The 13352-nt window shown below is 36.5% G+C and overlaps 1 protein-coding gene across 11 annotated transcripts in view; it reads right to left on the bottom strand.

The window, feature by feature from the left end:
• The window catches only part of BLTP1 (bridge-like lipid transfer protein family member 1), a 117771-nt gene that overhangs the window by 10949 nt on the left and 93470 nt on the right, over positions 1–13352 (bottom strand). For 7 of the 11 annotated variants that reach the window (XM_061994110.1, XM_061994111.1, XM_061994120.1 and 4 more), the window contains 12 exons: positions 12991–13081; positions 11804–11866; positions 9972–10216; positions 9157–9372; positions 7962–8142; positions 6439–6631; positions 4162–4323; positions 3910–4049; positions 2683–2884; positions 2078–2281; positions 1793–1972; positions 39–176 (listed from right to left, as the gene is read on the bottom strand). In XM_061994110.1, coding sequence (XP_061850094.1) covers positions 39–176; positions 1793–1972; positions 2078–2281; positions 2683–2884; positions 3910–4049; positions 4162–4323; positions 6439–6631; positions 7962–8142; positions 9157–9372; positions 9972–10216; positions 11804–11866; positions 12991–13081 — 2015 coding nt within the window. The remainder of the gene's footprint in view (positions 1–38; positions 177–1792; positions 1973–2077; positions 2282–2682; positions 2885–3909; positions 4050–4161; positions 4324–6438; positions 6632–7961; positions 8143–9156; positions 9373–9971; positions 10217–11803; positions 11867–12990; positions 13082–13352) is intronic. The other 4 variants (XM_061994114.1, XM_061994116.1, XM_061994117.1 and 1 more) reach the window with 3 other exon arrangements.

Genomic DNA, 13352 nt, shown 5'->3' with positions numbered 1-13352 from the left:
TATAAAAAAGTGTTTTATTATAAGAAGCAGTGTCTTACCTGGCAGATTTATTGTTTGATCACCTAGGAAGAGCCTTCTAGCAATGCTTCTCCTGTACCAAGCCCTTGGAAAGGCTAGAATCTCACTCAGGCGGCGCATATCGTATTTAAAAGAAGCAGATCCTATATCACAGACAGCTGAAAAAGTATGTACACACAAATGTAAACTCTTAGTTGTTAATAGGTTTTGGTAACCAAATCCAATTGATAAGTCTTCAATATAGTCAAATACTTCTTTACCTAGCAGTATAGTCTCTGCTGCAATGAAAAAACAGTTTTTCCAACGTGTTGCCATTTCTAATCCCTTCAGCTGATTGTTCTGAGAAACATAGATTTTTGGATTAACATTGCAGCAGTGAAACAGATTCAAAATGGCTACACCAAAGTGAAAAAGCGTAGAGTTTGAGGATTTCAAACCCACTATTTTAACTGTAATGATTCATGACAGTGAGGAATAAATGAAATATTTCACGAGGAGGATTTTTTTGGGGCAAGAAACAAGATCAAATGGCATAGAAAATATTTCTATATTTAAAAGCTAAGCAAGAAACTGAATTTGTCTTTGGAACAAATTATGTTACTGTCCTGGTTTCAGCTGGGACAGAGACAGTAAGTGAGAACAGGTACTATTCAAAGACTCTAATCTCCCAGGTACAAAGCTGATTTATATTATGGGATTTCATATCTGGAGAAAAATATACATTGTGCCATAAGGCAGAAAATAATCACCCCCTTTTGTATTCTAAGATCAAATAATAAAGTTGATATACTAAGATTACTACTAATTAATGACTTGAAATAACTTCCTTGTGAACATAGCTCACAGAAATTTGTGCAATACAACTAAAATGACATGTAACTTAAAGCTGACCAAACACAAAAAAATCTCTTCTGTGGGTTGGTCCCAGCTAACAGTCAAATGCCCATCAAGCTTCTCACTCATTCCACTCTCCTACGAGAGAGGAAGAAAACAGAAGAAAGGCAAAGATACTTGTGGATTGAAGTAGTAACAGTTTAAACAAGGAAAGCATAAGCTGTACATGCAAGTGAAGAAAAGATATTATTCACTGCTCTCTGCTGACAGGCAGATATTTATTTATTTTCTGGAAAGCAGGACCCTCAGCGCATCTAACAGCTGCCTAGGAAGACAAATGTCATAACCACCAATTTTCCCCCTTCTTTCTCTTTTTTCCTGAGCTTTAATTACTGAGCAGAACGTCACATGCTATGGAATACACTTGATCAATTTGGGTCATCTGTCCTAGTTGTGTTCTCTCCTGGGCAGATTGAGAAAGAGAGAAGCCTTCAACTCTGTGCAGGTATGTTCAGCAAAAGCCAAAGCAATGGTGTGTTATTAATACTGGTTCAGCCTCAAATTCAAAGGACAGTCCCATATGTGGGCAGCTATGAACAAAGTTAACTCCATCCTAGCCACAGTCAGTACAATCTCAAAATATTCAAGAGTCACATTAGGTCACATGGACTAATGTCAAGAGATGTGTTTGAGTAAGTCTGTTTAGTTATATTAAATGAATCAGGAGGCTAAAAAGATGCATCTGCAACTAGGTACTCTAAGTACCATTGAAATGTTATGTTTTAGTCCTTACTTCAATCAAGAAGAGCAAAAATTTTATTATGCACTACAAATAGATGTCTCTCATATCTACAAAAGCTCCTGACAGTGAAGTCTATCACTGTAATAGCAGTTCTCTAATTACCTGAACAGGTAAGATGAAAATGAAATAAGCATTTACCAGATATGTTTATCAATGTAGTATCTATTTTGCTAGTAGCTTTGCTTGCAGACTGACTCTCAAAAAAGGAGGAACCTCCTGAGCGCCTTATTCGTGACAGGCTGACTTTCACAAACTCAAGGTTAATGCTCAAAGAATCCTTCCGGCCAGTGACTGACGTTGGCTCCTCATCCACATTACCTAGAAATAGAAAGGAAAAAGGTTAATCTTCTGTGACCTTTTCAAGTCTCCAGTTCAGAAAATCATGCCAAAACTTGAATAAGCAAACAAAAACTTATTCTGTACCTAAGGCTCCTGATCCAGGGGTTAGAACAGTAACAGCAGATTTTTGTTTTCCAGCTCCATAGGGATGGAACACGTAAAGGGAAAAGTCAGACATGCAGGCAGTAAAGCTCAGTCCTGAAGAGCTGCTACTAGAAGTCGTCAAATCTGACTGACTGCTGCTGTGCCGTGTTCTGCCAAGAGGGCTGCCCAGTCCAGGTGAGGAACCTGAAGTCAATGGGGGTTTTTTTTTTTAGCAAAATTTGGTTTTAATACAAAAGCATTTTCAAACATGAAAAAATACTGTTAACAGCCATATTAAACAGATCAAATGCACATCAAATTATGTCTGTGTAGCAGCAATGTAGCTTAAATATTCTATGTATTGATACTAGACCTCTGAAAGAGATAATTGAACTTGCTTAACCAATGTAGGAAAACTCCAATACACTATACCTGTGCAAGTATTTTTGGGAAACTGACACAACATGAAGAGATCCTACTGAATTCACTAATACATAAATATCCTTAAGGTGTGTAAAAGCTTGTCTTCTAACTTGAGACAACAGACCATTGTATTTATTTATGCTACAAGCTGTATATAACATAAACATTCTTTTACATGTTACCTGGTGCTCCAGATTTACTAAATGAATTCTTTGAGCCACTCTGTGAAGTATTACCACCAGGTGATGCATTTTCTGATGGGTACGTTGTGCCTAATGTTTCCAGTTCACCTCGGTTTGAAGAGAAAACAAGATCCAGGGAAGGCAACTTCAGCATACATTCCACTCTTGATACTGGCAAGCAACTGAATTTGATTTGGGAGGGCTGAAAGACAGAAAGAATATCAAGCATTCAATGAGGAAATATGAAATACTATAAACACCCCAATTTTGGCTTCTAAAAAGTGCTATGTATTTTTTTTTTTAATCTAAATTACAGCTTTTTCAGACTGCTTTTATAATTAATAAGATAACTGTATAAAATTTTATACAGATACATGAATTTCAGGGAATCCCTCTAGGTCCAGGTTTGCTATTTGTACCAGTTTTTGGAAAACAAACATAGGAAGCCTGGATGCAGCAGAGGACATGCAGGTTCTCTTCTCTTCATCCTCTCCAAGTCAATCATACCTTATCTCATGCAAGAATCACTTGAGCTAATGCTGAAAGCCTCAGCTCCCCTGAAGACACTCTTGGCCAGAAGAATTTGCAGGTAAAACTGAGAGAAGCTACAGTCCCATTGTGGTTAATTTTCACAGGCATTAAAAAAATCCAGCAAACATTTAGCAAAATAAGTTGTTCAATTTATAAACATAATCAAATTTTTACTGGGAAAAAATATTTGAGCAAAGTGTAAAAATATAATGGCAACATTAAGATTAAGCTCAAGTGCTCTGAATCCCTCTGCAGTAGCATTTTTCCCTCTTAAACATATAAAAAGCCCAGACACATCAAATATTAAGGACTGTGAATAATGTCTTGTAGATAATAACTGTACACTACAACATTTTCTGTATAAACGGAGAAACTCTTAATTATTTCTGTTTTGTAATGGTACCTATAAAAGTTTTAAAAAATAAAATAAAAAAAAGAGACAAGAAAGAAGTACAATTAAATATACTCAGAACTTTCGTGACTTCTGGAGAAAGCTGCTTTCTTTGGTCTTCATAGGACTAAAACAGGCTAGAACTTCTGCTGAAACAAGTCCTGTTTTATCTTTCCACTAAACATTAACATCTTGGAAAGGACATTTGAAAATATTGTAATGTTTTTCAAAAGCAAACTTAGAAACATGGATCATCTCACAGACTGTGCCAAATCACTATAGTGACTGTTCAGTTAAAATCTCACCTGAACCCGAACATAAACTACCACATCTACAGGGAAAGATGAATATGATGATGTTGAGGACGATACTAAAGATGTCGTGGACTCTTCTAAGGGATCTTGGATATCGAATTGTCCCATATCTTCATCCTGTGAACTAACAGCTTTTAACAAATACAAGAACTCATTAGAACAGGGAATTTAAAAGGAAGGAGTAGATCAATGCCATCAGAAGACAAAAAATAAACAGTACTAAAATACAAACATGCAGCTTACCTGTGTAATTCCTTTCAATGGGTGTAATTGGAATGGTTTCAAGAGCTTTCTCTAGAAAGTCCAGTAAGCATGGGCTAATCACCATTTCCTCTGGCAATGACTGGAGTGCAACCCACGCATAAAGTTTAGCAGTTTTCACTCCGCCACTTCCTTTCCCTTTGGCTGCAACATTTAAATGATTTATTTGTCTAATGTAACACCACTAAACAGTAAAAGAGAAACATCAAAAGATACTTCAGAAATAACAGCTGTTTCCTCTAATTTTCTGTATCATCATCTGAAAAGGCATAAATTGGATCAGTTAGAAAACAGTAAGCACAAAGTTTTCACTAAAAAAACTGTGCAAAACCAACCATTAGTCTGTCTTGCTTAGCTGCAGTTGCATTGGTTTTGTCCTTGACCAAGCACACTTATGTCATTGTCATAAGTGTCATATTTTCATAGCACTGAAATCAGACATGCACAGATCTTCTCCAAATATACAGTGCAAAGTAACCACAGCTGACTGCAAATTAAAGTGGAATTAGAAAAATTACATAGGCCCAAGGAGAACAGCAGTATCAACTGAGAAAATAGGTCAAAAAATTAAAACTGTAAATGGCAAAACTTATTCTACTTATATAAAGAATAACTAAAGATTCTAAACCAGCATTTCTAAAAGTTTGGAGCTTGCCAGAGTATAAGCTAATGAAGAGATTGTTGCCTTGTAAATCTGTGGAAGAGGCTACCACTTGGGTCCACGTTCACCAAAATGTAACTATGCACAGAAGATACCAGCTCCATTACCGTCTCTACAAAATACAGCTATTAGAATGGAGATAAAAGAAGATGCTGATTTTAAATTCTCTGAGAAAAAGATAAACATTAAATAAACAACTAAACCAGAGCTCAAAAATGCAAACAGAACCACTGAATTTTCATTCTACGAAAACTAGCATGTCTGGTGTCTCTGACTAGATTTTCCTATCCTGGTCTTCCTGGAGACCAAAGACAATAAGACATAGTGGTTTCCATTACAGAAGAAAAGTTAACATTGGAACGGTAATATAAACAATAATAAATGTGCTTCAAAACAATTCAGAACTCATAAATATTTATAAAAATACAATGCATAAAGAAATAGACTACTTGCAATCTAGTTTTGGGAGACATTGGTATTATCATACAAGTACCATTTCCGTTAAGCCAACAGCAAATGTAAAGCTTAGACATAAACCCGAGATTCAGTAACTAATCATGACATGGTAAAAATGAAAAGGCAAAGATTGGAAAGAGGATGGGAAAATACAAAACAAAATTGAAGTAGTATAAGCCAATATTACACAACATTCAGTAATCATAGAGAGGATGGACACAAAGTACTAACAGGTAATGGTTCAATAGCATGGATAATTTCAGGTGCTCCCATTTCACTGCTCTCTCCCAGCATCTCCACTGGTTTTAAAAACAAACAAAACTACCCAAGAAAAACCCACTTAACTTTTTCAGTTGTTAATTTTGCCTGCTTATCACATTTTTAACAAAACCTAGGCTTTGTTTTAGTGATACTCGAATGCCAAAAGAGAGAAGAGTGACTGTCTTGGAAGTTGGAGGTGCAATCTACATGCTTCTAGATCTGACATGATGGAATAACGGACTCCTGCTTGAAAACAGGAATCATTAAGGAGTAAATAAAACTTTAAGCATCAGAACTTCAAATCATGGTTATTTAAGGGCCTGCCACAGTTGAGGACACTAGTCTCATATTTGATTATATAAATATGTCTAAGCAGCTGCTTCAGTACTACAAGAAAAACACAGTTCCAGAAAGCAACAATTTACGCTTTATTTGTGCGGCAGAAGGCACTTGAAAGCTGAAAGTATTCTTTGAATAGTGTAATGTATGGAAGCAACGTTTCATCCGATTTTCTTTTCTTTTTTTTTTCTTGGATTATGAATAGTAAACCAGTCAGCATTCCCTTTTTACACAGTCACTTAAGCTTTCTGGTAATAAGCATTATTTTCTCAAACGAAAACAGGGAGAAGGCAGTGACAGCCTACAACTGGGATATGGTGACCATGACAAAAATATTCCTTAGACAAATTTGGCAAGAGATTTCTAAAAATGCAGCTTTGTGAACTGCATTTGGGCATCTGGGATCAGGTTTCTGCAGCTGAAGTTAAGAGTGGATAAATACAGTGGTTCAGACAATGTGCAGACAGATCTAAAGCTAGTAGATTACATGAAGGAAAGACCTATATCCATGATATTTTTAGAAGGTTGTTGTCTATAAGTACCTGATGGGATGGGTGGGGGTTGGGGAGGAAGTAAGGTGTTAGTCTTGCTGTGGATAGTGCTAGGTAAAGGAGGAGATGTGGCAGTATCTTTCATACCATACAGCTTGGACTCTTTGGAAAGCGTTCTTGGCAGAGAGGATCCTCGAGAAGTATTTGGTGATTCAGTCTTTAAAGTCTTTGAGTTGTAGTGCAACTGGAAAGCAAAGAAAAATGAATTCATTTCATACAAGTAGCTCAATTTCTATACAGAAGTTTGGTGTCACTCCTGTTCAAAGCTCTTTTTTTTGTCCAAGATAGATGACATTCCAATTTATGTTCTACAGATTAGCTGGTGCACATAAAGAGCTGAAATCTTTGTATAAAAAATAGATAAATTAGATTAAAAAAATCATCAAGGAAAGGCAGAGAAACAGAAGAAATGACCTATTAAGAAACAATTCCTAAAGCTTGTTCCTCCACTCTGTTATGTCATACACGTCACATGCCACCAAATATTTGCTTCTATTCACATTGCCTTCTTGGTCTTACTGCATGGTGGAACTATTCCACTAGTAAACACCAGCATACAAAAAGTTGCACTAAAAATAGTAAAATAGTCCAAGAATTCACGTCACCTGCATGAGCGTAATACACTATCAATGAAAACATGCATTATATCAAAAGATGCAGAAGATGTTTAGTTATTTCTAAATTTGAATAAAAGCAACAGGCAGGATCTGATGTGTAACTGTTATCCCCAAAGACACTGGAATATGGACACCCACAGGCTTTCCACATGGACAGAGTAGAAAAGCAAGGCTGTTTCAAGCGAAAAGTATTTGATTTATGGCACTGGCTCTTCTGAACTGCATGAAGTTTCCATGCAGCAGTGGCCTATTTTTCCTGTTCTTACTCCACAGGATTTCAAATCTTTTGAGTCTCTTTCTTACTAGGATATAGAAACATGGGTGCACAAAGTTTGACTGTTTTTGAGAGAGCACTGTCTTGAAAAAAAAAACCAAAAACCAGGTTTTATACCAAGACTCTGACTGCTGTAACAAGTAACACTAAAGACACAGTAAGAGCTTTAAGTGGTAGTGGGCCAACTATTAAGCTGCCCTTCCCATGAATTACAATAGACCTTCCTTTACTCAAAAAGGGCATACAATACAAATTACTTGTCAGAGAAGAAAATATTCCAAACAAATATCTAATCTTAGACCCCAGAATATTACCAGAACTGACTTCTTTTCACTATGTAATATCATGTATGCTGTTTGTTATGGAGCATCATTTCACATAGTTCTGGTTTTGATAGTACCTAAAAATTTCTGGGTTCTCCCTCATCAAGAAAACGAAGGTAAAAGCACATATCAGTCTTCAGTGTAGTGTTGCAGAAATCATTACTCCTATTTTAGCAGTTTCTAAAGAACTGAAAAAATATTTTGCTTTGTACATACTGTACCACTGTATGTGCTTTGAAATCATACTTGAGCAGAGAGAAAGACCAAGTGCTTCCCCGTGGAGTTATTCACTCCTTTTACCTTTACGTCGACCCCAGGAATATAAAACACTGTCGTTTCCACATCACTAGATTTTGTCTGTAGAGATGATGGCACTTTCTTGCCAGCAAGTAAGTGAGTAGTAGATGCATAATTAGTCTGAAATTTCTTCTTTTTTGAAGGAGACTCTTGATCCAAACTTCTAGAACTCCGATCATAGCTCCTAAAATAAATACACTGCATGTTATTATAACAAGCTTAAAACTCAATAACAGTATATGTTCTAATATTAAAAAACCTAGAGCCATAAAACCCAAAGTTGTAGTATCAACTATGCAAGGAAGCCATCTCTGCTTTACTTTCTGTAACCTCTACTTCCTTTCTGTCTGCAGTCTCTGGTTTCAGCATTTATGTTATGTGATTATTTCAAGCAGTAGAATCTACAGAATTATCATTACATCATTAGAGGAACACTTTGCAATGCTCTGTACTCTTACAGTCAAGTTATCTGCATTATCAAAAGTGACCTGTGAAAAATCTTTGATATTCAGAAAACAAATATCAATTTTCCTTCTCTACTGTAAAGTCTGTCTTCATGGAAATTAAGAGATTCTTTTTCCTTCTGTATCAGTTCTTAGAAGAAAGTGTTTTGGAAAGACAGAAACTAAATTGCTTTCTAGTTACAGATCTCTTAAGTATATTTCTCAGTAAGAAGAAGTATTTCTCATTTGTTCCCATTTCTTCGAGTAAATCTGACTTCCTTCTATTATATTATGCTTCCTTACACTATATATTTCCTTATAGTACACTTAAGAATTATGTTTGTTTATGAAGCTGTAAAGTTACTTCTTTGGAGGCTGAAAAAGAATTACATGAGTGCTTTAAAATCTAACATTTTGTTTATGAAAGATAAAACATGATTTAAAAAATACAACCAGAAAAGAGGCATATGCTGGTCTTTGCTAAACAAATGCAATTTCCTATGCAACACACGGCCATAACAATTGCAACTTAAGGTGATGCCATGAAGTAGTGATAAATACTGTGAATAAAGTGATGGTAACAAACTAAGGCATACATCATCTATGCTTTTCAAACAGATCAGTGCTTAAGACTCATTAATTATTGTGCATATGGTCGTAACATAAATGATGGAAGTATCAGATGGACTTAAAAGCTAAAGCAGAAAAAAGTACTTATATCTTGTTCTTCATAAAGCAAGAAACATGTTTCTTACCGTCGTAAGCTAATGTCATCATGTTCTTGCTGAAGCATTGTAGGGTGCAGTACACATTTTCCACAATCAATTTCAACCCTGATATCAAGTTCAAAGTCAATGTTTCTCTCCGTAGTTGTGCCAGTCATACTTCTGTTGGTAGGTGTTGTTGGCCAGCGCTCAGTGAACAGTTGGTGGACAGCAGCGAAGCCTGTTGCTTTCTTGCGAGAGGTACTCCTGCACAGGCACAATTGTGGAATAGGTATTAGCATGGCATTTCCCTGAGCGGATGGTAGGAGGCATTCTTAGACTACATCCACACTCAGTATATAATCTTTCCTGGGAAATGCCTTATCTGATACACAGCACCACAGTGATGTGTCTCCCATTAACACATTGCTAAGTATTCTTTCAAAGAAGTAAGCCTTTCTTATCTTCTCAAGAAAATATATATACAATAATTTTCATATTGGTAAATACTTGCATCATTACATGCACTTTGTGAAGCTATAATCACTAGATAAAACTGAAAATTATGCTGTATTTGACATATCTGTAGTTGATCTCACTAAAATCTGATCTGTGCCTCAAAAAACTCACTTTCCAAGTTCCCTTATTCTGTTCCAACCCCTGAAATATCTAACAGTTGCCTTCTTTTCATATTACATTTCTTCCTTGCCTCATAGTCACCTCTGCCGAACATAACCACTCCTGCCTTCCACACACATACTTCAGGCAAATCCAGCCCTTCCTCAGTAAGGGATTTTATAGCTTTGAAGTCAGTACTTCAAGTGTATTGACTCAATTTCTGCATTGTTCTTGGGACCAATACTTACGGTGGTTTCTTGTAAAAATACATCTTCTCTCTTTCATGGTCATCCTCCTTGTCAGAGTCCTCACTGCTTGAAGATAAGCTGTCATCCCGGCGTCCTTCTTCGGGCTGGAAGGGAATGCCGGGTGAGAAGACTACTGGAGTTTTGGGTGAACCAAATACCGAGCACGAGCCTTCGCTAGTAGATGAGTAATGGGAGGGACCATCAATAGTTACAGACAAAAGGTCCATTTCTGTCTCCTCTGGAAACTGATTATAAAAAGATAAAAAGATATTAAATTTCCACAGATATTGTTTTCATCGAGAATGCATTAGAAAGCTCTGGAAGTAAAAATGCAAGAGTGCTATGAGAAACTCTCACTCCCAAGTTCCTCATAATACAGAGAGAGCAGGTGTAGAAATTGCAGGAACAATTATGAAAAAGAAAGAAGTGAAAGCTTGATGGGGAGACATTTGCCATTGCCTAGTGATTGAGCTCAATCTCTTAGTCAAATACGTATCATGCTCTGATCAGAAGGAATGGAAATATTTCATTTACATTTTTAAAATATTTTTAAAGAAAAGAAGAAACGGCAGGAAAAATTATCATCAGCCTCAAAAAGGAGTGAGGCACCCAGCAGCATTAGCGAGGTGCGCATGCAGAATGCTAACACAGAATGTATGGCACTGCTTTGCGGTTCTGGGCCATGCTCTTGTGCTCTTAACAGGGAACAAACTTCAGCTCAAATTTCCAAAAGGGATCCTCTGTTTCTCAGGTAAAGCACACCACAAGCATCACACAAGCCATTTTCAAACATTAACTTCTTCAGATGCCTGTGAAAAAAATCTAGAAGTGCTAGTGTAACACCAGTGCTACCTACTCAGTATCACTAGAGAGCTACACAGGCATGTGCAAATTCAAATTAGAAGTCTGCTGAAGAACTGGCATTATAATATCATTAAGATTTTAATTTTTTTATAAATATTCAACATTTAGTACTTCTAAGTGTTTCATAGCATTTTGCTATGCCAACAAAACTTGCACTAATTGGGCTTATATAAAACAACAACAACAAAAAGGTAGGATAGCTTTTAAATGTGAACATACTTAAATGTGCAAAGCACAATTCCATGTTTCATTTGCACCTCTCACGGAAATGAGAGCGTGAGGCGTGCTGGAAGGAAGCAAAAGTACATTACTATCTCAAGTTTGGTTTTTTTATTTGTTTACTTTGCTTGTGTCGGTTTGCTTTGGTTTTTGGTTTCTGATAAGTTTAAGAAAAAAAAGTCTTTATTGTTTTTCCTAAACAGTTTTTACAATGCAGTTTAAAACTTCCACCATTTGTTCTTCAGTTTTGGCACATCCCTATTCCCTATTACTTGAAAATGTCTTACTCTGAATTAAATGTAGGAATTCCAACAGAAATAGAAGTGTGAGAAGACGTCCTCCCACTAAGCAATTATTTTGTACTGGTGTTGATGCCTCCAAGCTTTGAACACAATGGAACAGATGAAGGCACGCACACTAAAATGCTCTTCTGAAGCACACTTCAAGGCCAGGCTTCATCACTTTGCATCATCCTTGACCGATTTTCATAAATACACTAACAAAATTCCAGTAATTCATTTTACAAAAAACTATCAATTATGAGGTCTACATAAAGGTATATAAATGCTCTGGCAAGTTCATCAACAATTAATCATGTTCTGTTTACTTTACATCTTTAAACTTAATATTTTAAAATTTGATATACATTCTGTTTAGCTGAGTGAAAAAGAGATGAAACATTGAGAAGCAGCTGCCTGTGAGATAAATTAGTTCTCTGGCAAAGAATACTTCTTTCTTCTCACAAATACCTGAAAATAACCTTCCCTTGGACAGCTGGATTGTTGTGCAATTCCCAAAGCTGTTTTATTCAACTTAATTAGAAATGAAAAAAATCCGTATAAATTAAAACAATTACAATAATCTCAGCCATGCAAAACCAACATAATAGGAACATTTTAAAAATGAGAAAACATAGCAATGACCAAAACTAACTATTCAACAATCCATTTCAAATACACAGTAGGCTGTACCTTAAGGCTACAGAAAACTAATACCTATATCCAATTCTAGATATATTCTGACACCAAAAAAACCCATTTTTTTTGCACTCTTCTGATAAAAATTCTAAAACAACTGTATTCTTAGTGTCAGCCTAAGAAAATATGAAGTAACATTTTTCAATATTTTCTGCAATGATTCAATTAATTTGTGTTAAGCAACCAAAATACACATCTGTCTTCTATCAAAACAAATCTATCTTCCAAAAACACATCCATAATTTGAGGCAGATGCTAACAGAAACACACATACAAAAATAGTAATTTGGGTCTGCCTAAGTATACCTCTCATGAACTTGTGGTCAAATGGCACAGGAAATTACACAATCACCGAATCTTAAAGGGTTGGAAGGGACCTTGAAAGATCATCTAGTCCAACTCCCCTGCCAGAGCAGGACCACCTAGAGCAGGTCACACAGGAACTCATCCAGGTGGGTTTTGGATGTCTCCAGAGAAGGAAACTCCACAACCCATCTGGGCAGCCTGTTCCAGTGTTCCATCACCCTAACAGTGAAGTAGTTTTTCCTTATGTTTCTTTGGAACCTCTTATGTTCCAAGTTATAATCACTGCCCCTTGTCCTATCATTGGACATCACTGAGAACAGTCTGGCTCCAGCCTCCTGATACCCACCCTTTACATGTTTGTAAGCAATGAGATCACCCCTCAGTCTCCTCTTCTCCAAGCTAAGGAGCCCCAGCTCCCTCAGCCTTTCATCAGAAGAAAGATGCTCCACTCCATCATCTTTCTGGCCCTGAACTGAACTCTCTCCAGCAGCTCCCTGTCCTTCTTGAACTGAGGGGCCCAGAACTGGACACAGGATTCCAAATGCGGTCTCAAAAGGGCAGAGTAGAGGAGCAGGAGACCTACTGCCCACACACCTTCTAATACATCCCAGGATACCATTATATAATTATACAGTACACAAAGTAATTCTTACAGAATCCTGTATGTTGAAAGTTACTCTTGGCCCAGGAGACGCAGCATCTACACGGATATCTGGGAGGTCTTCACTGTCTCCTAGTCGAGAGCTATAAGTAAAACAAAAATAGAACAGCTTGTTGAGTTTTACTACAGAATTTTTTGTTCATTCAAACATTTAACTACACAAATATAAGGCAATAAAAAAAGCAAAGTCAGTACTTATGATTTTGTTATGGAAGAAAGTATAAATTATAATTGAAGCATTTAAGGGTACATGAAAAGGAAAAAGGAGTGTGGGGAGGAAAGACAAAGAAGCTAGACATTTCTTAGCCAGTAGTCTATCAATAGCCAATCTATGTTCATTTCTCTATGCAAGTT

This window comes from Colius striatus, chromosome 3, assembly GCF_028858725.1.
Source record: "Colius striatus isolate bColStr4 chromosome 3, bColStr4.1.hap1, whole genome shotgun sequence".
Classification (NCBI taxonomy): domain Eukaryota; kingdom Metazoa; phylum Chordata; class Aves; order Coliiformes; family Coliidae; genus Colius; species Colius striatus.
Note: the sequence above shows the minus strand (reverse complement) of the source record. Positions and strands in the feature narration are given on the sequence as shown.